This window comes from Anolis carolinensis, chromosome 2, assembly GCF_035594765.1.
Source record: "Anolis carolinensis isolate JA03-04 chromosome 2, rAnoCar3.1.pri, whole genome shotgun sequence".
In the NCBI taxonomy this organism is placed as follows: Eukaryota; Metazoa; Chordata; class Lepidosauria; order Squamata; family Dactyloidae; genus Anolis; species Anolis carolinensis.
This window is the reverse complement of record NC_085842.1, coordinates 13385340-13411599: the sequence shown is the minus strand read 5'-3', so window position 1 is coordinate 13411599 and position 26260 is coordinate 13385340. Positions and strand designations below refer to the sequence as shown.

The window sequence follows — 26260 nt, the reverse complement described above, 5'->3', positions numbered from 1 at the left end:
TATTAACATTGAGGCTGGGTGGCCATCTGTCAGGGTTGCTTTGATGGGGTTTTGGTGCAGAAAGGCAGAAGGGCGTTGGACTAAATGGCCCAAGGGTTTCTTCCAACCCTCATTATTATTATTATTATTATTATTATTATTATTATTATTATTATTATTACAGTAGAGTCTCACTTATCCAAGCCTCGCTTATCCAAGCCATTTTTGTAGTCAATGTTTTCAATATATTGTGATATTTTGGTGCTAAATTCGTAAATACAGTAATTACAACATAACATTACTGCGTATTGAACTACCTTTTCGGTCAAATTTGTTGTATAACATGATATTTTGGTGCTTAATTTGTAAAATCATAACCTAATTTGATGTTTAATAGGCTTTTCCTTAATCACTCCTTATTATCCAAGAAATTCGCTTATCCAAGCTTCTGCCGGCCTGTTTAGCTTGGATAAGTGAGACTCTACTGTATTATTAACATTGAGGCTGGGTGGCCATCTGTCAGGGTTGCTTTGCTTGTGCTTTTGGTGCACAAAGGCAGAAGGGGGTTGGACTCAATGGCCCAAGGGTTTCTTCCAACCCTCTTTATTATTATTATTATTATTATTATTATTATTATTATTATTATTATTATTATTAACATTGAGGCTGGGTGTCCATCTGTCAGGGTTGCTTTGCTTGTGCTTTTGGTGCACAAAGGCAGAAGGGGGTTGGACTCAATGGCCCAAGGGTTTCTTCCAACCCTCTTTATTATTATTATTATTATTATTATTAACATTGAGGCTGGGTGTCCATCTGTCAGGGTTGCTTTGCTTGTGCTTTTGGTGCACAAAGGCAGAAGGGGGTTGGACTCAATGGCCCAAGGGTTTCTTCCAACCCTCTTTATTATTATTATTATTATTATTATTATTATTATTATTATTATTATTATTAACATTGAGGCTGGGTGGCTATCTGTCAGGGTTGCTTTGCTTGTGCTTTTGGTGCACAAAGGCAGAAGGGGGTTGGACTCAATGGCCCAAGGGTTTCTTCCAACCCTCTTTATTATTATTATTATTAATAATAATAAAAATTGAGGCTGGGTGGCTATCTGTCAGGGTTGCTTTGCTTGTGCTTTTGGTGCACAAAGGCAGAAGGGGGTTGGACTCAATGGCCCAAGGGTTTCTTCCAACCCTCTTTATTATTATTATTATTAATAATAATAAAAATTGAGGCTGGGTGGCTATCTGTCAGGGTTGCTTTGCTTGTGCTTTTGGTGCACAAAGGCAGAAGGGGGTTGGACTCAATGGCCCAAGGGTTTCTTCCAACCCTCTTTATTATTATTATTATTATTATTATTATTATTATTATTATTATTATTATTATTATTAACATTGAGGCTGGGTGTCCATCTGTCAGGGGTGCTTTGCTTGTGCTTTTGGTGCACAAAGGCAGAAGGGGGTTGGACTCAATGGCCCAAGGGTTTCTTCCAACCCTCTTTATTATTATTATTATTATTATTATTATTATTATTATTATTATTATTATTAACATTGAGGCTGGGTGTCCATCTGTCAGGGGTGCTTTGCTTGTGCTTTTGGTGCACAAAGGCAGAAGGGGGTTGGACTCAATGGCCCAAGGGTTTCTTCCAACCCTCTTTATTATTATTATTGTTATTATTATTATTATTATTATTATTAACATTGAGACTGTACTTGTTCCTTTTTTTATTTCAAAATAAAACATGTGCCATGTGCATAGGCATTTGTTCATATATATATATATTTTTTAAAAAAACTATAGTCCGGCCCTCCAACGGTCTGAGGGACTGTTAAGTGGCCCCCCGTTTAAAAAGTTTGGGAACCCCTGATCTATTTATTTTTTATTTATTTATTTACAGTATTTATATTCTGCCCTTCTTACCCCGAAGGGGACTCAGGGCGGATCACATTATAACACACATAGGGCAAACATTCAATGCCCATAAACACATCAAACAGAGACCGAGACAGACAGACGCAGAGGCAATTTAACCTTCTTCTGAGGGGATGTTCGATTCTGGCCACAGGGGGGAGCAGCTGCTTCATCATCCACTCTGACGGCACTTCCTCATTCCAGGTCGTAAATTAGTTAATCTTGCCTCCCCACTTTATAAGTGGTACCTTATCTCCTACTTGATAGATGCAACTATCTTTCGGGTTGCTAGGTCAGCAACGAGCAGGGGCTATTTTTTATTTTTAATTGACGGGTGCTCACCCCGCCACGGGCTGGCCTCGAACTCATGACCTCATGGTCAGAGTGATTTAAGGCAGCTGCTCAACAGCTGCGCCACAGCCCGGCCCCTAGACACTAGACTGGTATTTATACTTCCTTGCCTTCCATCCACTCCACACCTTTCAAGGACTGGATGCTGCAGACCAGTGGAGCATCATTTCCTTTTGCTCCATAACAGGGAAGGGATTGGGGGGAGAGGGGTGGGGCACCACGTGGACTTTGGGGCCTTGCCTTTCTTGGGAGGAGAAGGAAGGAAGGAAGGAAGCAGGAGAGGAAGGTAAGAGTGGGGCTGGGAAGGGGGGATGTGATGGGATTCCCATGTGTCCCCCAAAAGAGGCTTCCTTGTGTAGCGGAAGCCAGACTTCCCCTTTTCTCAGCTTGTCGTGTGTCTTGTGCGGACGCAGTGGAAGTAGGAGACAGACAACTGGAGGTTTTTTCTTTTTCTTCCAAAGAAAGCAGTTTACTAGAGTTCCTGCAGCTGCAGAGGTTCATCCCACGCACAACTAGATGCTGAAAAGGGAGAACCCCGCAGACAGGGTCGAGTGTCTATTTATACAATTCAGTGGGTTCGGTTTACGACCGCCCACATATCAAACCATTGGTGCATATTTGTGGTGCAGTATTACATTTCATTACTTTCGTTTCTCTCAAAACACATGATTTCAGGGAAACCATGTGATAACCCATCGGCTGTGTTCCTGGCCTGCTCGTACCTCCTTATATGGCCATTTCCTCCTACCCCTTCATTCCTGCCTTACTTGGGCTCAGCCTCTCTCTCTGGGGCTGGGGGCAGAAGGAGGGAAGGGGCAGGGAAGCCTTGGGTGGGTTAGGGTGGGGGTCTCCTTGCAGCAAGCCCTCATGCCCCCCACCCCACAGAGAGACCAGTCCTCCCCCTTGGAAGCCCCATCTTCCCCAGGATGTTCTCCCTCCCATTCATTCGGGAGCCTGCAAAAGGGATGCAAAAGGGGGGGGGGCAAATAGGGGGGGCATGGAGGGGGTCATGAACCCCATTTGACCCCCACCACCCCCACCCAAAGAGTCAGGGGTCTCCTCAGGGCTGCCTCCCTCCCCCTTCTCTCTCTTCCTGGGGTTTCCATGGAAAGGGGGGTGGGGGGGCTATGATGGCAAAGCTGTTTTTTATCTGCATGAGAAAGAAGCCAGGCATGGAACCAAAAGAAGGAAGTACAGTAGAGTCTCACTTATCCAACACAAATATAACAAATATATCAGGGGAAAATGCTTTCATAAGATTAATGAATTTTTTTTTCTTCTTCCTGACTTGCAAGGGTGTCTTTCTCTTTTCAAAACATTCCCTTGATTAAGAGCGAGGGAGGCTTTGCATAAGAAAACACACTGATAAGGGAGGAGAAGAGAAAAGTAGATCACATATCGCAAGCAATAGCTTGCAGGCTCTGTCGCTGGCCTTGACCCGATTATAAGCCGGCGGGGGAGGCTTTTTCAGCTCATAAATAAGGGCTGAAAAACTCGGCTTATTTCGGAGTATATATGACTATACTGTACTATACCGCTAGTAATATTAGTAATATTTATTAGTAATATTACATGTAATATATAATATATAGTTATATTATCATATTGTATTACAGTAGAGTCTCACTTATCCAACACTCGCTTACCCAACATTCTGGATTTTCCAACGCATTTTTGTAGTCAATTTTTTCAATGCATTGTGATATTTTGGTGCTAAATCCGTAAATACAGTAATTACTACATAGCATTACTGTGTTATGAACTACTTTTTCTGTAAAAATTTGTTGTCTAACATGATGTTTTGCTGCTTAATTTGTAAAATCATGACCTAATTTGATGTTTAATAGGCATTTTCTTAATCTCTCCTTATTATCCAACATATTCGCTTATCCATCGTTCTGCCGGCCCTTTTATGTTGGATAAGTGAGACTCTATTGCAGGGGTCCTCAAACTTTTAAAGCAGAGGGCCGGTCCACAATCCTTCAGACTGTTGAGGGGCCGAATTATCATTTGAAAAAAAACAAAAATGAACAAATTCCTATGCACACTGCACATATCTTATTTGTAGTGCAAAACAACAACAATAACAATGAAAGACTAATACAGTATTTAAAAATGAAAATAAATTTAACCAACATAAACCTGTCAGGATTTCAATAGGAAGTGTGGGCCTGCTTCTGGCCAATGAGATAGTCAGGTTAATTGGGATTGTTGTTATTCTGTGTCTTCAAGTCATTTCAGACTTTGGGCGAGCCTAAATCCAAAATTATTTATTTATTAATTTACTACATTTATTTACTACATTTATATCCCACCCTTCTCACCTCAAAAGGAACTCAGAGCAGCTGTATGTACATAAAATAAATTATATCATTAGCATAGCACAATATTAGCATTATATATTACTATATTGAACTATACCACTATACTGTAATATTATATGTAATATATAACATATCATTAATATTATTATATGGTATTATTATTATTATATTGTATAAAATGATAATATTATTATCAATATCATATGTATATAGTAAAAGGTAAAGGTTTTCCCCTGACGTTAAGTCCAGTCATGTCTGACTCTGGGGGCTGGTGCTCATCTCCATTTCTAAGCCAAAGAGCCGGTGTTGTCCAGAGACACCTCCAAGGTCATGTGGCCAGCCTGACTGCATGGAGCACCGTTACCATCCCTCCAGAGCGGTACCTATTGATCTACTCACATTTGCATGTTTTCGAACTGCTAGGTTGGCAGGAGCTGGGGCTAACAGCAAGTTCAGCAGCTCAGTGCTTTAACACACTTCGCCACAGGGGCTCCCCATATGTATATACAATATATTATATTTTTAAAACTGATATAAAAATAGAGGGCGGGGGCCAGGTAAATGACCTTGAAGGGCCGCATCTGGCCCCCGGGCCTTAGTTTGAGGACCCCTGCTCTATTGTATAAAGAATTTTATTTGTGTTATGGAAACCCTTGTTTTTTTGTAAATAGCATGAGCATGAGTAGCAGCAAAAATGAGATACGAATATACTGTGTTTTCCCAAAAATAAGACAGTGTCTTATATTAATTTTTGCTCCCAAAGATGCTCTTGGTCTTATTTTCAGGGGATGTCTTATTTGTCCATGAAGAAGAACTCACATTTATTGTTGAACAAAAAAATGAACATTTATTGCATTGAATTGCATTGGTGGTTGGTTGATATTATTACAGTTGTATAAACCCTTGTTTTAACTTCTGTTTTATCATCTTCTTGTGTTTTAAACTGTGTATATTGTTAACGTATTTGCGCTGTTACTTTTGTAACATTGTGAGCCACTACGAATCCCCATGGGGAGATGGTGGCAGGGTATAAATAAAGTTTTTTTCTTCTTCTTCTTCTTCTTCTTCTTATTATTATTATTATTATTATTATATACTGTACAGTAGTTGTCATCATAAACCAGCATAACCAGACAAACTGAATCCTATCAAGCATTTCTTGTTACTACCAATATTTCCATGTACAACACTTTATGGTATGTACATTTATTGATCCTGTATGCTCTGATGTTCTGTTCGGCGGGCATGCTTCCAAACAAAAACTTTGCTAGGTCTTACTTTCGGGGAAGGCCTTATATTTAGTAATTTAGTAAAACCTCTACTAGGTCTTATTTTCTGGCGATGTCTTATTTTAGGGGAAACAGGGTATGAATATACCGTGTTTTCCCCAAAATAAGACAGTGTCTTATATTAATTTTTGCTCCCAAAGATGCTCTAGGTCTTATTTTCAGGGGATGTCTTATTTGTCCATGAAGAAGAATTCACATTTATTGTTGAACAAAAAATGAACATTTATTATATACTGTACAGTAGTTGTCATCATAAACCAGAATAACCAGACAAACTGTGAATCCTATCAAGAATTTCTTGTTACTATCAATATTTCCATGTACAACACTTTATGGTACGTACATTTACCGATCCATTCGGCGGGCATGCTTTCAAACAAACTTGGCTAGGTCTTACTTTCAGGGGAGGCCTTATATTTAGCAATTCAGCAAAACCTCTACTAGGTCTTATTTTCTGGGGATGTCTTATTTTAGGGGAAACAGCGTATGACCTACTGGCAGACCCCACCTGGACATGAAAAGCACCTTAAATGTATATTGTATAATTATGCATATTTTAATGTATATTCTTAATTTTATTGTAATTTTTAATCTCGATGGATTTTTAAATTTGATGAAAACTGTTTTTTGATGTGTATGTTTTGATATTGTAAGCCGCCCTGAGTCTCCTGATGGGCGAGAAGGGGGGGGGGGGTAGAAGTGATGTAATAAATAAATAAATAGTGCAACCATATTATTTTTGCTACAAAGAAAAGCCTCCAAAGGAAGAACAAAGGGGAGAGGAGGGGGAGTAGCTTTATATGTCAAAAACAGTTACGTTGCAGAAGAAATACAAGACTGTAATCCGGGAAACCAGCTTGAAAGCATCTGGATAAGAATCAAGGGAACCGGGACTCAAAAAGATCTTGTCGTGGGTGTCTACTACAGACCTCCGAGTCAGGATGAAGGACTTGATGAAGCCTTCTGTCAACAGCTGACCAAACAGGCACAAAGAAGAGATATAGTAGTCATGGGCGATTTCAATTATCCCGATATCTGCTGGAAAACAAACTCAACCAAGAGTACAAAGTCCAACAAATTCCTCACTTGCCTTGCAGATAATTTTATGGTCCAGAAGGTAGAAGAGGCAACAAGGGGATCAGCAACTCTTGATCTAATCTTAACAAATGTGGAAGACCTGATCAATACAGTTGAAGTGGTTGGATCCTTAGGGGCAAGTGACCATGTGCTCCTGCAGTTTGCAATACAAAGGAATGCTGAAACTAAGACAAGTCAAACACGCATTCTGGACTTGAAGAGAGCTGACTTCCAAAAAATGAAGGAATTACTGAGCGGCATTCCATGGACGCCGATATTAAAAAACAAGGGAGTTAAGGATGGATGGGAGTTTTTCAAAAGTGAAATACTCAAGGCGCAAATGCAAACAGTGCCAACAAAGAAGAAAAATAAGACAAGTGCAAAGAAGCCAGAATGGATGTCCAAAGAACTTCTAACTGAGCTAAAGCTCAAAAGTGACATGCACAAGAAGTGGAAAAGAGGAGAAATCACCAAAGAAGAATTCAAACGTATAGCCAACACCTGTAGGGAAAAGGTTCGCAAGGCTAAAGCGCAAAATGAGCTCAGGCTTGCCAGGGACATAAAAAACAACAAAAAAGGCTTTTTTGCTTACGTTGGTAGAAAAAGGCAGAAAAAGGAGGCGATAGGGCCATTGCAAGGAGAAGATGGGGTGATGGCGACAGGGGACAAGGAAAAGGCAGAACTACTTAATGCCTTCTTTGCCTCGGTCTTCTCAGAAAAAGAAAGCCATCTTCAACCTCAGCAACACGGAATGGACGAAGGATTGGGGGAAATCCAACCCCAAATAGGGAAACAAGTTGTCCAGGAACACTTGGCCTCTCTAAACGAATTCAAGTCCCCAGGGCCAGATCAGCTACACCCAAGAGTACTGAAGGAACTAGCGGAAGTTATTTCAGAACCACTGGCAATTATCTTCGAAAGTTCTTGGAGAACGGGAGAAGTCCCAGCAGATTGGAGGAGGGCAAATGTGGTCCCTATCTTCAAGAAGGGAAAAAAGAACGACCCAAACAATTACCGTCCGGTCAGCCTCACATCAATACCAGGCAAAATTCTGGAAAAGATCATTAAGGAAGTGGTCTGCGAACACTTAGAAACAAATGCGGTCATTGCTAATAGTCAACACGGATTTACCAAAAACAAGTCATGCCAGACTAATCTGATCTCTTTTTTCGATAGAGTTACGAGTTGGGTCGATACAGGGAATGCTGTGGATGTAGCGTACCTGGATTTCAGTAAGGCCTTCGACAAAGTCCCCCACGACCTTCTGGCAAACAAACTAGTAAAATGTGGGCTAGACAAAACTACGGTTAGGTGGATCTGTAATTGGCTAAGCGAACGAACCCAAAGGGTGCTCACCAATGCGTCGTCTTCATCATGGAAAGAAGTGACAAGTGGAGTGCCGCAGGGCTCCGTCCTGGGCCCGGTTCTGTTCAACATCTTTATTAACGACTTAGACGAAGGGTTAGAAGGCACGATCATCAAGTTTGCAGATGACACAAAACTGGGAGGGATAGCTAACACTCCAGAAGACAGGAGCAGAATTCAAAACGATCTTGACAGACTAGAGAGATGGGCCAAAACTAACAAAATGAAGTTCAACAGGGACAAATGCAAGATACTTCACTTCGGCAGAAAAAATGGAAATCAAAGATACAGAATGGGGGACGCCTGGCTTGACAGCAGTGTGTGCGAAAAAGACCTTGGAGTCCTCGTGGACAACAAGTTAAACATGAGCCAACAATGTGATGCGGCTGCTAAAAAAGCCAATGGGATTCTGGCCTGCATCAATAGGGGAATAGCGTCTAGATCCAGGGAAGTTATGCTCCCCCTCTATTCTGCCTTGGTCAGACCACACCTGGAATACTGTGTCCAATTTTGGGCACCACAGTTGAAGGGAGATGTTGACAAGCTGGAAAGCGTCCAGAGGAGGGCGACTAAAATGATTAAGGGTCTGGAGAACAAGCCCTATGAGGAGCGGCTTAAAGTGCTGGGCATGTTTAGCCTGCAGAAGAGAAGGCTGAGAGGAGACATGTTAGCCATGTACAAATATGTGAAGGGAAGTCATAGGGAAGAGGGAGCAAGCTTGTTTTCTGCTGCCCTGCAGACTAGGACACGGAACAATGGCTTCAAACTTCAGGAAAGGAGATTCCACCTGAACATCAGGAAGAACTTCCTCACTGTGAGAGCTGTTCGACAGTGGAACTCTCTCCCCGGGGCCGTGGTGGAGGCTCCTTCCTTGGAGGCTTTTAAGCAGAGGCTGGATGGCCATCTGTCGGGGGTGCTTTGAATGCGATTTCCTGCTTCTTAGCAGGGGGTTGGACTAGATGGCCCATGTGGTCTCTTCCAACTCTACTATTCTATGATTCTATGATTCTATGATTCTATGAAGAGATAACATTGGTCTGTGTGTTTTTGTTCTTTTTATCGCTTTTGGCTACTGGCACTGGGTCACGTTGCTGCTAATAAGTTGCTCTGCTGTACATTTATGGGGAAGGTCTTTTGTTAATATGCCCATTTGCATAACAAATGTTTCACCCCAAACTGACCCCAGTCCCTTGTGAAAAGAAGCCCCCCCTCCGTGTCCCTTCCCTTCCTTGAGCTGATGAACTTTCATTGTTCAATATGTGTATTAGCATAGTGTTTCATGGCTTTTCACGTATGCATATTTTATATGTATACATTGTTCCCTCACTTATTGCTGGGGTTAGGTTCCAGGACCACTCGCAATAAGTGAAAATCAACAAAGTAGGGACACTATATTTATTTTAATATTTATACATTATTTTAGTAGTTATACACTATTTTAAGTCTTTATCAACCAATCATGTGTTGATAAATCCCCTCCTTCTCCTCCTGTGGCGCAGCTGGCTACTAATCACTACTGACCGAGAGGTCATGAGTTCAAAGCCCGGGTCGGGTTAAGCCCCCGACCATTAAATAGCCCGGCTTGCTGTTGACCTATGCAGCCCCGAAAGACAGTTGCAGCTGTCAATTAGGGAAATTTAGGTACGCTTTATACGGGAGGCTAATCTAACTAATTTACAACATCATAAAACTGCCAGCAAAACATGAGGAAAGGAATGAGGAAGTATAGCCACTAGTGGACAGTGAAGCAACAGCTCCCCCTGTGGCCAGAATCGTGAAGCTGGAAAAAAAATGTTAAATGCCTCTGTGTCTGTCTATACTGTATATTGTTTGTCTGTTGGCATTGAATGTTTGCCATATATGTGTTCATTGTAATCCGCCCCGAGTCCCCTTTCGGGGTGAACCAGTGCCTGGCCGCTGTGGCGGACTGGATGAGGAGGAACACACTGAGGATCAATCCTGACAAGACAGAGGCTCTCCTGGTCAGTCGCGCGTCGGATCAGGGTATTGGGTGGCAACCTGTGCTGGACGGGGTTGCACTCCCCCTGAAATCACAGGTCCGCAGTTTGGGGGTCCTCCTGGATTCAGCGTTGACGCTTGAGGCGCAGGTGTCGGCGGTGGCCGGGAGGGCTTTCGCACAACTCAAACTTGTGCACCTACTGCGACCATACCTCGTGAAGTCTGACTTGACCACGGTGGTGCATGCCTTAGTTACCTCTAGACTGGACTACTGTAATGCGCTCTACGTGGGGCTTCCCTTGAAGACGGCTCGGAAATTACAACGCTCGGCGGCCAGATTAATAACGGGGGCGAGTTACAGGGAGAGATCTACTCCCCTGTTTAAGGAGCTCCACTGGCTGCCGTTCACTTTCCGATCCCAATTCAAGGTGCAGACCATCATTTATAAAGCCCTAAACGGTTTGGGACCCACCTACCTTCGTGACCGTATCTCCTACCATAAACCTGCCCGATCTCTTCGATCATCAGGGGAGGCCCTCCTGTCGCCACTGCCTGTATCCCAGACCCGCCTTGTGGGAACAAGGGAAAGGGCCTTTTCTGCTGTGGCCCCCCGTTTGTGGAACTCAATGCCCATCGAAATCTGGCAAGCCCCCACTCTTTTAGCCTTCAGGAAAGATGTAAAAACCTGGCTTTTCCGATGTGCTTTCGGAGAGTAACTATTACACACTTCTTTTGTTACTCCCCCCAACATCTATCCTCTAGATTGTTTTTCTATCTTATGTCCCTGTTCCCTGTGGTTGTATTCTTATCCTTTTCTCACCCCAAGTTTTAACTAAGTGTCTCATGCGGCCCACCCTGTTATATTGTTTTTTATTATTATTATTTTTATTTTATTTTGTGTTGCACTGTACATGATTATTTATTGTATTGTTTAATGGTATTATGATACGTTGTTTTTATATTTTGCTATATTGTACTGTTTTGGGCATGGCCCCATGTAAGCCGCCCCGAGTCCCCGTTGGGGAGATGGTGGCGGGGTATGAATAAATTATTATTATTATTATTATTATTATTATTATTATTATTATTAAACTAAACTCCCAAGGAAAGCATTCAAAGATTCAGGAGGGCCCCATGAAGGAGAGGACCACTGTCACCCCATAACCAGGCCAGTATTGCATTTTGGTGATGTTCTCCATCTCTGTTCTACTTTCAGGCTCTGGCATCATTTGAGGAAGTGGCCCTGTGTTTCTCTGAGACGGCGTTGTGTGTCCTGAATCAGGTCTAGTGGGCTTCATGTGCGGACAATACAATGGAGACCTGTGAGAACATGCCCTCTGGGTAAGGTTCTTTTGGCTTTTGTGAAAAAACTGAATGTCTCATGTCCGCTGCTCCTCACCGTCCAGCATTGGGCCACCCAGAGCTGGAACTTTGTGTCCCCACTCCCTTTCCCTTCCATTGTCTTTTGGAGTGAGCAGAGATTATGCCTGAAAAGCATGAATAACACTTGATTCCTTGGTTCAGCTTTCAAAGCAACTCTTAACTTTATTGCAAACTATACAATATGTACAAAATAGAGTGGAGAATCATCAATCATGTCCTTTCACCTCAAAGCACTCTGCAAGAAGCACATTACAATCTTATCCAAATTTCTTATCCGGCTCGCACACAGGAAGCTCCTAGTTACAGTCTATCAATACATCACAACTCTATGAATTAACTCATGCATTACTTAACACACAGTTTAAACTATAAGCAGTGTAAACCATATACTGACAATCCCCTCCTGAAATATTGTATTAGATTAAAGATACTATACTTCACATGACAACCTCATCAACATCTTAACATATTTGGTATCATTCTTGCTCATTATACTATCACACTATTAACTTTGTCTCTTGGAGTTCCATAGACTACCATTACATATTACATTTTCAACAACTTCTTGTGTTTACATTGTTACAGTCATAACTGAGTAACCTCCTTCCCTTGATGACATGATTTATTTGCAATTTTAGCACTTTGGCCTAGATTCTTTGAACCTAATCCATGATTTTAACATTTTATCTTGTATGTGGTTTTTATGACTTGCTTTTATTGTCTGATTCTTGGTTTTATTGTTTTGTTTTTATTGTTCTGTTCGGGCTTGGCCCCATGTAAGCCGCCCCGAGTCCCTTCGGGGAAATGGGGCGGGGTATAAGAATAAAATTATTATTATTATTATTATTATTATTACAGTCATCAACTTTCAATGTGTCTTTATTGTTACAATTATTTTTGCATGTCTTCACTTTAAACACATTACATCAATAGCTTTGAAATTTTGCTTTTTGTTAACTCAATCTTTTGTATCAAATTTTTCCTTCCCAAACATGTGTGCCTGTTGTATATTTTCTCAACTGATTAAGGTAAAATATCCATTTCACTTTCACATTTAACACTTCCTTTGATTCACTGCATGTCTAAATTCAACCACTGACCACGCATATACTCCAAATCACAATTCATGAATTAACTCATAGATTACTTAACACACAGTTTAAACTATAAGCAATGTTTCAGCTCATATAAAACCATATACTGACCAAAACAACCTGGAGTGCCTGATAGATTAGAGTGAGGGGAAACTCATCCTTTTTACCCTTGGAATACTTCTCCAAACCAGGTCTTATTTCTCAACTAAAGGATGATGATGATAATGATAATAATGTATCTGTTCTTGCTAGAGTTGCACAAGAAATGGTACTGATGTTCCTGGCTGATAGCCACATCTAGAAAAGGGATGCCATGTTAAGTAGATCAAGGAGAGTCTTAGGGCTAAAGAAGCAGTTCAGATCAGCTCCTTCTTCAATCCTTGGTTTCTGTGTTTTCTTCTAATGGAATTTTCTTTCCCCTCAAAATAGAAACCCGGGGAAGAATGAGAACCACGGGGAGCCAGCTGTAACAAAGCCTGTCATGGAAACGCAGGAGCTTGGAAAGGAAAACAGAATGAAAACAGAATTCCCAACTCAAGTGAAAAATCCAAAGACCTTCTCTTCCTTCCAGCAGGCTGATCATTCTGAACCTCCAACTTCAGAATCAAATCCAATGGAGTGTTCTGAATGTGGGAGAATTTGCATATGCCATTCACAATTAGACATAGATGCCAGGCTCAGCAAAGGAGACAAATGCATAGAATGTGGAAATAGTGTCAGTCCATGTGATCATCTACATTCACCTCAAAAAACTCACACAGAAGAGAAACCATATCAATGTACGGAATGTGGAAAGATCTTCAGTTGCAGTAACACTCTGCGTATCCATCAGAGGACCCACACGGGGGAGAAGCCTTATAAATGCATGGAATGTGGGAAGAGTTTCAGTCAAAATGGATCATATATTAATCATCTAAAGATTCACACAGGGGAGAAACCATACAAATGCATAGAGTGTGGAAAGTGCTTCAGGGAGAGTGGAACCCTTCGTGGCCATCAAAGGACCCACACAGGGGAGAAGCCATATAAATGCAAGGAATGTGGAAAGAGCTTCAGGGAGAGTGGGACGCTTCGTCTCCATCAAAGGACCCACACAGGGGAGAAGCCATACAAATGCATGGAATGTGGAAAGAGCTTCGTTCGGAAGGCACATCTGCGTTCCCATCAGAGGACTCACACCGGGGAGAAAAGTATCGATACTGGAAAGAGACCTTATGAATGCATGGATTGTGGAAAGAATTTCCGTCGGAGTGCGCATCTGCGTAGCCATCAAAGAATACACACAGGAGAGAAGCCATATCAATGCATCGAATGTGGAAAGAGCTTCCGTGATATTTCAACATATCATAAACATCTAAGGACACACACAGGAGAAAAACCATATAAATGTATAGATTGTGGAAAGAGCTACACTGACGGTGCACAACTTCGCATGCATAAAACAACACACACAGGAGAGAAGCCATATAAATGCTTAGAATGTGGAAAGAGCTTCAGGTGGAGTGGGCAGCTGCGTTGCCATAAAAGAATACACACAGGGGAGAAGCCATACAAATGCATGGAATGTGGAGAAAGCTTCATTAATAGTGGAGCATATAATAGTCATCTAAGGACCCACACAGGGGTGAAACCATATCAATGCATGGAATGTGGAAAGAGCTTCACTCGAAATCACTATTTGTATTCCCATCAAAGATTGCACACAGGAGAGAAGTCATATGCATGCATGGAATGTGGAAAGAGTTTCAGGTGGAGTCAATCTCTGCATCGCCATCAAATATCCCATACAGGGGAGAAGTCATATCAATGCATGGAATGTGGAAAATGTTTCAGTAATAACGGATCATATAATAATCATGTAATGACCCACACAAGGGAGAAGACGTATCAATGCAAGGAATACGGAAAGAGGTTCAGTGATAGTGGATCGTGTAATAATCATCTAAGGACCCATACAGGGGAGAAGCCATATCAATGCATGGAATGTGGAAAAAGTTTCGGTCGGAGTGAACAACTGCGTTCTCATCAAAGGACCCACACAGGGGAGAAGCCATATCAATGCATGGAATGTGGAAAGAGTTTCAGGTGGAGCCAATCTCTGCGTTGCCATCAAATATCCCACACAGGGGAAAAGCCATATAAATGTATGGAATGTGGAAAAAGTTTCAGTGATAATGGAGCATATAATAAGCATGTAAGCATCCATACAGGGGAGAAGCCATATCAATGCATGGAGTGTGGAAAGAGTTTCCGTCGGAAGGCACATGTGCAGTCCCACCAAATGACCCACACAGGAGAGAAGCCATATATGTGCATGGAATGTGGAAAGAGTTTCAGGTGGAGTAAGCAGCTGCATTGCCATCAAATATCCCACACAGGGGGAAAGCCATATAAATGTATGGAATGTGGAAAGAGGTTCAGTGATCCTGGATCATATAATAATCATCTAATGGCTCATACAGGAGAGAAACCATATATGTGCACAGAATGTGGGAAGGCCTTCAGCAGGATTACCTCGTGTTGTAAACATCTATTGACTCACATAGATGAAACGGTGTGAAGCATGAAAGGTGGAATGAAATTCAGATGAAATAATTCATGTAGTTCCTCTAGTTCCTTAGAATTTACCACCTTTTTCCAGCAGCTAGAGTTTGAGGTCTTTGTTGAAATTCCTCAAAATGACTTTCTAATGGCAAACTCATCTCTTCTATTTCATGTATTAAACACTTGTTTAATACATGTTTTTTCCCATGTATATATTTTTATAATGACACTGAATGGCACCTACAATAAACTTGGTTTTTACAAGTTCTGAATGAGTCATAGTTTCTGTTTGCCAAGATGGTTTATAAAATCAGCCATTTAGGGCCTGCCTGCCTCCTTCTGAGGCCAAGATTCAGCTCTCTGCTGAAGGAGCAAGCTGAGAGTCCAATGCCCGGCACAGTCCGCTACCTTGAAGACCAGATCAACACACAAACCGGGTTTGAAGGTAACAAGAACCGAGGTTTATTGCGTTCAAGCCTGAAAGGATGTCTGATACAGAGTCTGCACTCAAAAGTGATTGGTCATAAAACATGCAGTACGGTAAAAGGCATTGGATCCTCTTTTACAGCCAAAAACCATCTATGCCCTCTCCTGATGGGTCAGAAGTCAGCCCTGTTTCAGTCTGGGCTCCTGTTGACTGGGGAATCCTGACCCCAGACGTGGAGAGAGTTTCTTCTGTGGCAGGAAAAATGAACAGTTGTCATTCGTTGGTTTAGAAGTCAGTCATTTATAAGGTCCGTCCCGTGGAAAGGGTCAGACAGGCGAAATGTATTGAGAAAAAAATGTGAAACAGCCCATTATGAGTTTATTTTCAGTTTGCACAAAAGGTGAGTCTCAGAGAATACCACGGGTTGTTATGTAAATATGTACAGCTCAATGTAAAACATACAGATTTATACACTGCTGATGTCTAGATTCCCCCAGGAGATTGAAAACTGGACTTGATGGATTTAATCACCCAGGTTGACATTGTCTCTTGATGGACCCACTTCACAGTAGGTGGGGAGCCCGAAAAGCCCCACAGGGATACACACACAAGCATGTTATATTACGTCTCCCAAGAAGTAAGCACTGAGCTGCATTTGCACAGATATGAATGAATGAATATATATATATATATATATATATATATATATATATATATATATATATATATATATATAAAAATATATATATATACTAGCTTGGGGACCCAGCAATGTGCGGGTTATACAGAAAATGCATAAGGATGTGGGTGAACTACAATTCCCAAAAAATCTTGGGTCAACCCTCCCCAAACTCCCCCGGTATTCACAATTGGCCATGTTGGGTCTGTGTGTTACGTTAGTTCCAGGTCCATCTTTGGTGGGATCCAGAGTGCTCTTAGATTGCAGGTGAACTACACATCCCAGTCCCTACAACTCCTATAACTCATGGTGAATTCTCCCCAAACTCTCTCCAGTATGTTGAGTTGCTGATCAATTCCTCTGTTTGCTGTGTGCCATAGGAAAGAATAGGAAAAGGTTAAGAGAGAGGCAGTAGGCGGGGTCATGCAAATGGGAGAGAAAGGAACCTTGGGATGTGCTCGCTGTAACTTGCAATGTCCTGGGAGGAAGTGACTTGGTGGCTCCTCAGCACTGGGAACTATAGCCCGTTTGTGGAGGCCGGAGGCTGTCTGTGAGCAGACTCCTGTGCCACATACACTTTTATTATGTGTATAGAAGATGGAAGATGTGGAAGTCCCAAAGGATTATAGCCATATATGTGTGGTAAATTATTTTTTCAGAAGACAGACATACAGTTCCAAAACCTTGAATGAAACTCTTTTTGTTAGGGGATCTGTAGATATGCCGATTGTCTGGGATTAGTAGGCACACATTTCCTCTTTAGTTCCCCTTGGTCTAATCCCATGTCTGTCTCTCTCCCTATATATATGAATTATTTTGGAATACAAGAGCTTGGGAATGGCAGAGTGGGTGGATAGACGCATGCTCTGTGGTGCCTACCAATAGCACGCTCTCCCTTCAATAGAGGAGGAGGGGAGGCTCCCTGGAGATACGCAGCCCTTGCTCATAAGCTCACTCACATCCAAGCAAGTACACCAGGGGCATGTAGGATGATCCAGAAGCTTCCTCTTTTGGACACCATCTTGACTATGTGCTTTCCAATGGAACCAGATGTTGAGAAACAAAGAGTCCTTAGATATATCTTCCACTGGGAAAACCCTTCTCAAGAAATGTAGTAAGCACGAGAATGGGAAAGAGATGGATGCTCATACCTCACAGGAATATGGGCATGTCAGAAGCCTCTTCTCAGAGGAAAACAATGTGGACCGTGGCTTCACCCCTCCTTCAAGACCAAGACATAATGGCATTGAATAGAACTGCCTAGAGTCCAGGAGGACCATTTCATAACTGCTGCTCTGTCTGCATGAAATGATCTTTCCATCCAGCTTTAGGTAAGTGGTTACTGCTGCCCTGTAAATATCACCTAACAGGTCAGAGCCTGGTACTACCAGGAAACTATATAACACGTCTCAGAAGGTTCTGGAAAAGCTTCACGTCCCCTTAGTGGCCGCTCCAATATCTGGGATTGTATCCTTTCATGCAGTGGTTCTCAACCTGGGGTCCCTAGATTTTTTTTGGCCTTCAACTCCCAGAAATCGTAACAGCTGGTGAACTGGCTGGGATTTCTGGGACTTGTAGTCCAAAAACATCTGGAGGCCCCAGGTTGCGAACCACTACTCTAATGATTTTTGCAAGCATGACCAGATCGGTTTGAAACAGTGGTTCCCAACCTTTGGTCCTCCAGGTCATCCTTCAGCTCTTTGGACCTCCAACTCCCAGAATTCCTAGCAAGCTTGTTCTATGGTCAGGAATTCTGGGAGTTGGAAGTCCAAAACACCTGGAGAACCAAAGGTTGAGAACCACTGGTTCAAGGATAGAAAGGCAGAAGCAGCCCCCAAGATAGCCCTTGGGGGCAAATCCCATGGCCATTAAGAGGATCGGCTGCTGCTTCCACGGTGGTCAGGGCATCCATGTAATGGCCAGGGACTTCCAGGATGAAACAAAGTAGGGCCTTAACAAGCCACACAAGGCTTTGGCCCACATGGCTGATAGTATGGAGGATATGGTTCAATTCTATGCCAGGGTTCTGGCAGTTGCCACAGAAGTGAGGTGCCAACTTTGGCTCATGCCAGAATGCAGCTTCTAATTTAAGTCAAAACAAAAGTTGGCATTCACCTTCTTCCTGAGAGCCAAATTGGGGCATCCCTGGAGCTAGAGCTAATGGAAAATAAGAACAAAGGTCTGCAATATTAATTATAATAAATTCGTAAACCGGTTTGAGGTGGGGTACGACATAGTTAAAATAGACAGATTTATTTATTTATTTGCAGCATTTCTATCCTACCCTTCTCACCCCGAAAGGGACTCAGGGCGGATCACATATATGGCAAACATTCAATGTCATTATACAGAGACAGGACAGACAACAGATAGAGGTATATAAGCATTTCCTATCTTCAGCATCTTGGAGATAAAATATTATAATATCAAAATGCATATAATAAAATACACAGAACATCAGGACAGAAGAGAGAGGAAAGGAGACAATTCAGGTAAGAATGCTCTTCCTTCCATACCTCCAGGTCTCACTTCTCTTCCTTCTCGAGCCCTTCCTTTTAGGACAGAGACTCTTGAACCAGGTGGCCAACAATGTGGAAAGTGATGGTTCCAGAGCAACCAGGTGCTATAAGTAGGCCTCACTGCAATGGTAGTAGTAGCAGCCTTGGACAATCGGGCCGTTAGTAGCCAGCTGCAATAAATCACTACTGACCGAGAGGGCATGAGTTCGAAGCCAGCCCGGGTCGGGGTGAGCTCCCGGCCATTAATAGTTTAGCTCACTGTTCACCAATTCAGCTCGAAAGACAATTGCTTCTGTTGAATAGAAAATTTAGGTACTGTACCGCTTTATGCGGAGAGGCTAATTTAACTAATTTACCATAAAAACTTCCAGCAGTGAGCGGAAGAATGAGTAAGTACTCCATCAAGGACTCAGTGTCACAAGTGGACGGTGAAGCGGCAACTCCCGCTGTGGCCGGAATTGAGCATACCCTCATGAAGCCGGAAGCTGGGAAATATTTTTAAAATATATTAAATTGTCTCTGTATCTGTCTGTCTGTGTCATATGTCTAATGGCGTTGAATGTTTGCCATGTATATGGGCATTGTGATCCACCCTGAGTCCCCTTCAGGGTGAGAAGGGCAGAATATAAATACTGTAAATAAATAAATAATTTGGTGAAGAATGAAAGAGCAAGATCAGAGTGATGTGGAACTAATCCAGAAGTCCCCAGAGAGCCACAAATTCCTAGTCAGCCTCGGGAAGCATTCCCTGAAACTATTTCAGCAAATGCAACACAACACAGGGTCAGTCTCCCTTCTGGAGGACTGGGTCATCCAGACAGTCTACAACAGGGGTCCCCAAACTAAGGCCCGGGGGCCGGATGCGGCCCCCCGAGGTCATTTACCTGGCCCCCGCCCTCAGTTTTATAATATAATATATTGTATATAGATATGATATTGATAATAATATTATAATGTAATACAATATAACACTAATAATAATACCATATAATAATATTAATTATATATTCTATATTACATATAATATTACTAATAATATTACAGTATAGTGGTATAGTTCAATATAGTAATATATAATGCTAATATTGTGCTATGCTAATAATATAATATATTGTATGTACATATAATTTGTAAGCCACTCTGAGTCCCCTTTGGGGTGAGAAGGGTGTGATATAAATGTAGTAAATAAATGCAGTAAATAATAAATAATAAATAAATTTTAGACTTAGGCTCACCCAAAGTCTGAAATGACTTGAAGGCACACAACAACAACAACAACAACAACAACAACAACAACCCTAATTAACTTGACTATCTCATTGGCCAGAAGCAGGACTACACTTCCCATTGAAATCCTGATAAATGTATGTTGGTTAAAATTGTTTTTATTTTTAAATATTGTATTATTCTTTCATTGTTCTTGTTGTTGTTGTTGTTTTTGCACTACAAATAAGACATGTGCAGTGTGCATCGGAATTTGTTTGTATTTTTTTTTCAAATGATAATCCGGCCCCTCAACAGTCTGAAGGATTATGGACCGGCCCTCGGCTTAAAAAGTTTGAGGACCCCTGGTCTACAACGATGGTACCACTAGCTCATGTCCAAGGCCTGTTGTTAGCATCAATAAAACGCCTATCCTGGACAGGACACGCTTTCATGCTCAATCATTGCAGTGGCTCCTTCTACCATACAAGGATGCCATAGTAGAAGAAACCAAAAGACAGTGGAGATACCACCACAGGTTATACATGGTTTTAATTATAGGTGTCAGCAGCCATCAGGAAAGGCAGAGACTTCTGGACTCCGATGATGATCCATATAGTCTCCAACTGCCTGGAGCTCAGAATATCCAGATTGGCACTCCTGGTGTTTGCAGAAACGATTCAGGAATGTGCAGTCCTGAGAAGGAGAGGCAATATAACTGCCAACTGGGAGAATGGAACAAAGTCACGTTCCTTGATGAAGCCCAGAAGTTACTGGGCTGGGCAGAAACAAACCTGATAGCTTTGGAAGGTGAACATTTACAGGGGACATTCATTGTAGGGGCAGACTGACTAAACTGGACCACCACAAATCTAATCCTTGAGCATCACAATATCACTGCATGGGCTTACCAAGCAATCTTCTTGATCCAATGTTTAAATTTGTCTTGTAAATCTCCCATCCTTCTCCTGTCGCATACAGGGGCCGGGCTGTGGTGCAGGCTGGTTAGCAGCCAGCTGCAATAAATCACTGTGACCAAGAGGTCATGAGTTCGAGGCCAGCTCGTGTCGGGGTGAGCACCCAACAATTAAAAATAAAATATAGCCCCTGTTTGTTGCTGACCTATGCAATCCGAAATATAGTTGCATCTATCAAGTAGGAAATTTAGGTACCACTTATATGTGGGGAGGCTAATTTATGACACCATAAAAATCATCCAGCCGCCGTTGGAATGAGGAAGTGCCATCACAGTGGATGACCTGTGGCCGGAATCAAGCATACCCTCAGGAAGATGGAAAAGGTTTAAATTGCCTCGGCGTCTGTCTCTGTTCTATGTTATATGGCATTTAATGTTTGCCTTACATGTGTACAATGTGATCCGCCCTGAGTCCCCTTCGGGGTGAGAAGGGCATAATATAAATACTGCAAATAAATAAATAAATAAATAAATATCCCTAAATCAGTGGTGATCAATACTTGACAAAATTTGGTCTGCCTTTTGATCTTTCACCCAAATACTAACCAAGTACTGGCTTGGACCTGATGCCTTTAATAATCCTCACAAAAATTAAGAATCAAGTGAAAACTAACATTACAGGTGATGATATGAATGTGGGATATGTTCCAAATCCAAGTTTCAGGATTCGAACAGAAATCAAAGCCAAATGATTTGCAATCAATGGGTGAGGAAGCATCTTTGATGGCCTCCCTGGAGAGAGGGAAATTGGCAGGAATCCTGGCTCAGTAACTGCTCATAAATTATGAAAGCCTTGTCATTTCTCAATGTGGTTAACATAGTAGAATTTCCAGTCAAGACTGGGGATCCCTTGTAGGATTACCCTTCTAAAGACATACATGCCAACTGCTCCTGGGTCATAAATCATAGTACTCTTGTTCTTCAGTGGAGTCCCATTCCACGTCCCAATTGCATTTTATAGAAAATCTGCTTAAAAACAGGAGCTTTTTGTTGAGTTCCAGGGCCAGATAAGCAGATGGCAAAAATAGAAGAACGGCCTCACTCAGAGGAGCGTGCTTGCTCCATGAGTGTTTAACATTTACACAAATGATTAGCCAGAAGGAACAGAAAGTTTCATCTATGCTGACGATCATGCCATCACCGCCCAAGCAGGGAGCTTTGAAATGGTTGAACAGAAATTCTCCGAAGCTTTAGGTGCTCTTACTGCCTATGACAGGGAAGACCAGCTGATCCCTAATCCATCTATTATTATTATTATTTATTATTATTAAACTTTATTTGTACCCCGCTAGCATCTCCCGAAGGACTCGATGCGGCTTACAAAGGCCAAGGCCTCAACACACAATATAACAATACAAAACAAAAGGCAAATTAAAAACAATTAAAACAGTATAAACAACAAGCAATAAACAATACGCTAAAACACAATAAAACTTGGCCAGGCCAGAGTAATGGGTACAAGATTAAAAGTGCTGATGTGACAGGTGATATATAAGGCTTCTAGGGCAAGTGCAGAGTGCGATATACGATCTTAGTTCTAATAAAGTGCTTATGGGACTTGGTGTTGGAGAGACCCAGATGTGTGCTTTTCACCTTAAGAACTAACAGCATCTCGAGCTCTGAGGATGACCTGGGAAGGAATCCCACTGGAGCATTGCAGCACACCAAAATATTTGGGAGTTACTCTGGACCATGCTTTGACCTACAAGAATCACTGCTTGAATATCAAGCAAAAAGTGGGTGCTAGGAACAATATCATACGGAAGCATAACCTGGGGATCACAACCAGACACAGTGAATAACAATAATAATAACAACAACAACACTTTATTTATATTCTGTCCTATCTCCCCAAGGGAATTCAGGGCGGATCACAGTACACATACATGCCGTTTGGACAGACAGGACAGAACAGAACAGCATTCAATGCCATTATCAGACACATCACATATATAGACAGACAGTAAAGGCTATTAACATTTTCCAGCTTCCAGCTTCATTAGAGTATACTTGATTCCGGCCACAGGGGGAGCTGTCGCTTCATCATCCACTGTGACACTGAGTCCTTTTTGATGGTAGTACTTCCTCATGTTCTTCACATGCTGCTGGCAGTTTTATGGTATCATAAATTAAGTTAAATTAGCCTCCCTGCTAAGCGGTACCTAGAATTCTTTACTCACAGACACAGCTGTTTTCAAGCTGCTCAGGTGCGCAGCAAGCTAGACGTGTTTTTTGAAGCATTTAGTATATTTTGAATCTTTATAATCCTTGGTTGTACATTGAATGTTCTATGACAATAGCATATATAGAAATTACTGTTTTATAGTTTATATCAGGGGTCCCCAAACTAAGGCCCGGGGGCCGGATGCGGCCCCCCGAGGTCATTTACCTGGCCCCCGCCCTCAGTTTTATAATATAATATATTGTATATAGATATGATATTGATAATAATATTATAATGTAATACAATATAACACTAATAATAATACCATATAATAATATTAATTATATATTCTATATTACATATAATATTACTAATAATATTACAGTATAGTGGTATAGTTCAATATAGTAATATATAATGCTAATATTGTGCTATGCTAATAATATAATATATTGTATGTACATATAATTTGTAAGCCACTCTGAGTCCCCTTTGGGGTGAGAAGGGTGTGATATAAATGTAGTAAATAAATGCAGTAAATAATAAATAATAAATAAATTTTAGACTTAGGCTCACCCAAAGTCTGAAATGACTTGAAGGCACACAACAACAACAACAACAACAACAACAACAACAACCCTAATTAACTTGACTATCTCATTGGCCAGAAGCAGGACTACACTTCCCATTGAAATCCTGATAAATGTATGTTGGTTAAAATTGTTTTTATTTTTAAATATTGTATTATTCTTTCATTGTTCTTGTTGTTGTTGTTGTTTTTGCACTACAAATAAGACATGTGCAGTGTGCATCGGAATTTGTTTGTATTTTTTTTTCAAATGATAATCCGGCCCCTCAACAGTCTGAAGGATTATGGACCGGCCCTCGGCTTAAAAAGTTTGAGGACCCCTGGTTTATATTATTGGATTACATTTCTAGTTATAGTGGCCTCTTGCCTTTACTGTGGGACATGCCACATCATCACAGGATGTCTACGCCCCACACCACTGGAGAAATTATACTATTTAGCTAGTATTGCACTCTCTGACATCCACCTGGAAGTAGAAACCAATAATGAAAGGACCAAGGCAGTGACATCTCCGGCCCATTCCCTGTTCGGGTATCAGACAGCATGCCAACGCCTTGAATCAAGAAATAGTTTTCTATGATCTACAGAGATGCTTGCAGGAACACCTCAGCAAGCAAGAGTCCAAAAGTGGCAGGCTAAAACCCGGAATCTCAATCAGTGGCTGATATTGGATGAGAGACACCTTCTTGAGCACCCAGAAGACTGGGAGACTTGGAAGGCCATGAACTCTGGAAGAAATGGGGCCTCAAAGTGGAGTTCACGACATGCGAGTGAAGAGAAGAGCAAACCACAGAGTATTGACTCCAATGCAGGCTGAGCCCTGCCCCATGCACCATGGAGGACCTTCTCACAGCAACACCAGAGGCACTCCAAGGAGATCCAATACAGTATCATACCTTTTTGCCCTCCTCTTTCGCCCCCTTCTTTCTCCCTCCTTCCTTTCCTTCTAGCATGGCGTCCCTTCCGAGGCTTCCACTAGGCCCCGCTTCTCCTTCCCCGCTGAGGTAAACGCCAAAGGACTCCAACTCCCAGGAGCCTCGGCTGCTTTGGCGGAGGGACAGGCATCCTGGGAAATGGAGTCCGGCGCTCCTCCTTAGGCCCGCCCCAAGCCCTCCTTAGCCAATCAGGCGCCGCCACGCCCTCTGGCGTCATTTTCTGCGAGATGGCGCCAAGAAGCGTTTGTTGTGAGGGAAGGAAGGCAAGAAGGAAGGCCGGTGAGTGACTGAGGAGGCGCCATTGTTGCCTCTCGCGGCCTGATTTGGGCCTTTGCTTTTGTTTGAGTTGCCTTCAGGGCCAAGGGTTTCTTCAAGAACCTGCTGCTGTGAGACGGGCAGGCTGGGAACATCCCCACCAGGCCTGGGCCAGCTTGGGCCCTCCCTCCAGGGGTTTTGGACTACAACTCCCACAATTCCTAAGGGCCGGTAGGCTGTTAGGAATCCTGGGAGTTGTAGTCCAAAACCCCTGGAGGGAGGGCCCAAGCTGGCCCAGGCCTGGTTTGGCTTCTGGGCGTCTTCCAAAACAGCCTCTGGGTTGCTGTGAGTTTTGCGGGCTGTTTGGCCATGTTCCAGAAGCATTCTCTCCTGGCGTTTCGCCCACATCTACGGCAGGCATCCTCAGAGGTTGTGAGGTCTGTTGGAAGCTAGGCAAGTGGGGTTTATATATGTGTGGAATGATGTCCAGGATGGGAGAAAGAACTCTTGTCTGTTGGAGGCCAGTGTGAATGTTTTAATTAGTCACCTTGATTAGCATTAATGGCCTTGCCAGGTTCATGTCCTGGCTTCTTCCTGTTCAGAGGTGTTAGCTGGCCCTGATTGTTTCCTGTCTGGAATTCCTCTGTTTTCAGAGTGTTTCTCTTTATTTACTGTTCTGATTTTAGAATTTTTTTAAATGCTGAGAGCCAGGTTTTGTTCAATTCCATGGTTTCCTCCTTTCTGTTGAAATGTGTGTTGATTTCACTGGCTTCTCTGCGTAGCCTGACATGATGGTTGTGAGAGTGTCAGGCATTTCTGTGTTCTCAAATAATATGCTGTGTCCAGGTATGGAACATGGCCATACAGCCCTGAAAACACACAACCCTATCTCTGGAATGATGTTCCCAGTGGGAGAAAGAACTCTTGTCTGTTGGAGGCAAGTGTGAATGTTGCAGTTGGCCACCTTGATTAGCATTGAATGGCCTTGCAGCTTCAAAGCTTAGTTGCTTCCTACCTGGGGGGATTCTTTGTTGGGAGGTGTTAGCAGGCCTTGATTGTTTCCTGTCTGGAATTCCCTTGTTTTCAGAGTGTTTCTCTTTATTCACTGTCCTGATTTTAGAGTATTTTAAAAACTGGTCGCAAGATTTTGTTCATTTTCATGGTTTCCTCCTTTCTGTTGAAATTGTCCACATGCTTCTGGATTTTAGTGGCCAACAACAACAACAATTATTATTTT

General features: G+C 42.2%; 1 protein-coding gene and 1 long non-coding RNA gene across 3 annotated transcripts; one reads left to right on the top strand and one right to left on the bottom strand.

Annotated features, from left to right (window-relative positions):
* The first annotated feature begins 1044 nt into the window (after positions 1-1044).
* Positions 1045-15544, top strand: LOC100551836 (zinc finger protein 883). Of its 2 annotated transcripts, none has more exons than XM_062969477.1 (3): positions 1045-2527; positions 11472-11596; positions 13162-15544. In XM_062969477.1, the coding sequence occupies exons 2-3, from the start codon at positions 11568-11570 to the stop codon at positions 15290-15292; spliced, it is 2160 nt and encodes a 719-aa protein (XP_062825547.1). In that variant the 5' UTR covers positions 1045-2527; positions 11472-11567; the 3' UTR covers positions 15293-15544. The 2 variants fall into 2 exon arrangements, with proteins under 2 accessions (XP_062825547.1, XP_016853542.1); XM_016998053.2 differs by lacking the exon at positions 1045-2527 and having other exon boundaries at positions 11475-11596; positions 13162-15069; positions 15154-15544.
* A 5093-nt stretch (positions 15545-20637) lies between these two features.
* On the bottom strand, positions 20638-24876 carry LOC134295942 (uncharacterized). The gene is made up of 2 exons (XR_010002466.1): positions 24730-24876; positions 20638-20800 (listed from the first exon to the last, which is right to left on the bottom strand). It is a non-coding gene; the product is annotated as an uncharacterized LOC134295942 (long non-coding RNA).
* Between the last annotated feature and the right edge of the window lie 1384 nt (positions 24877-26260).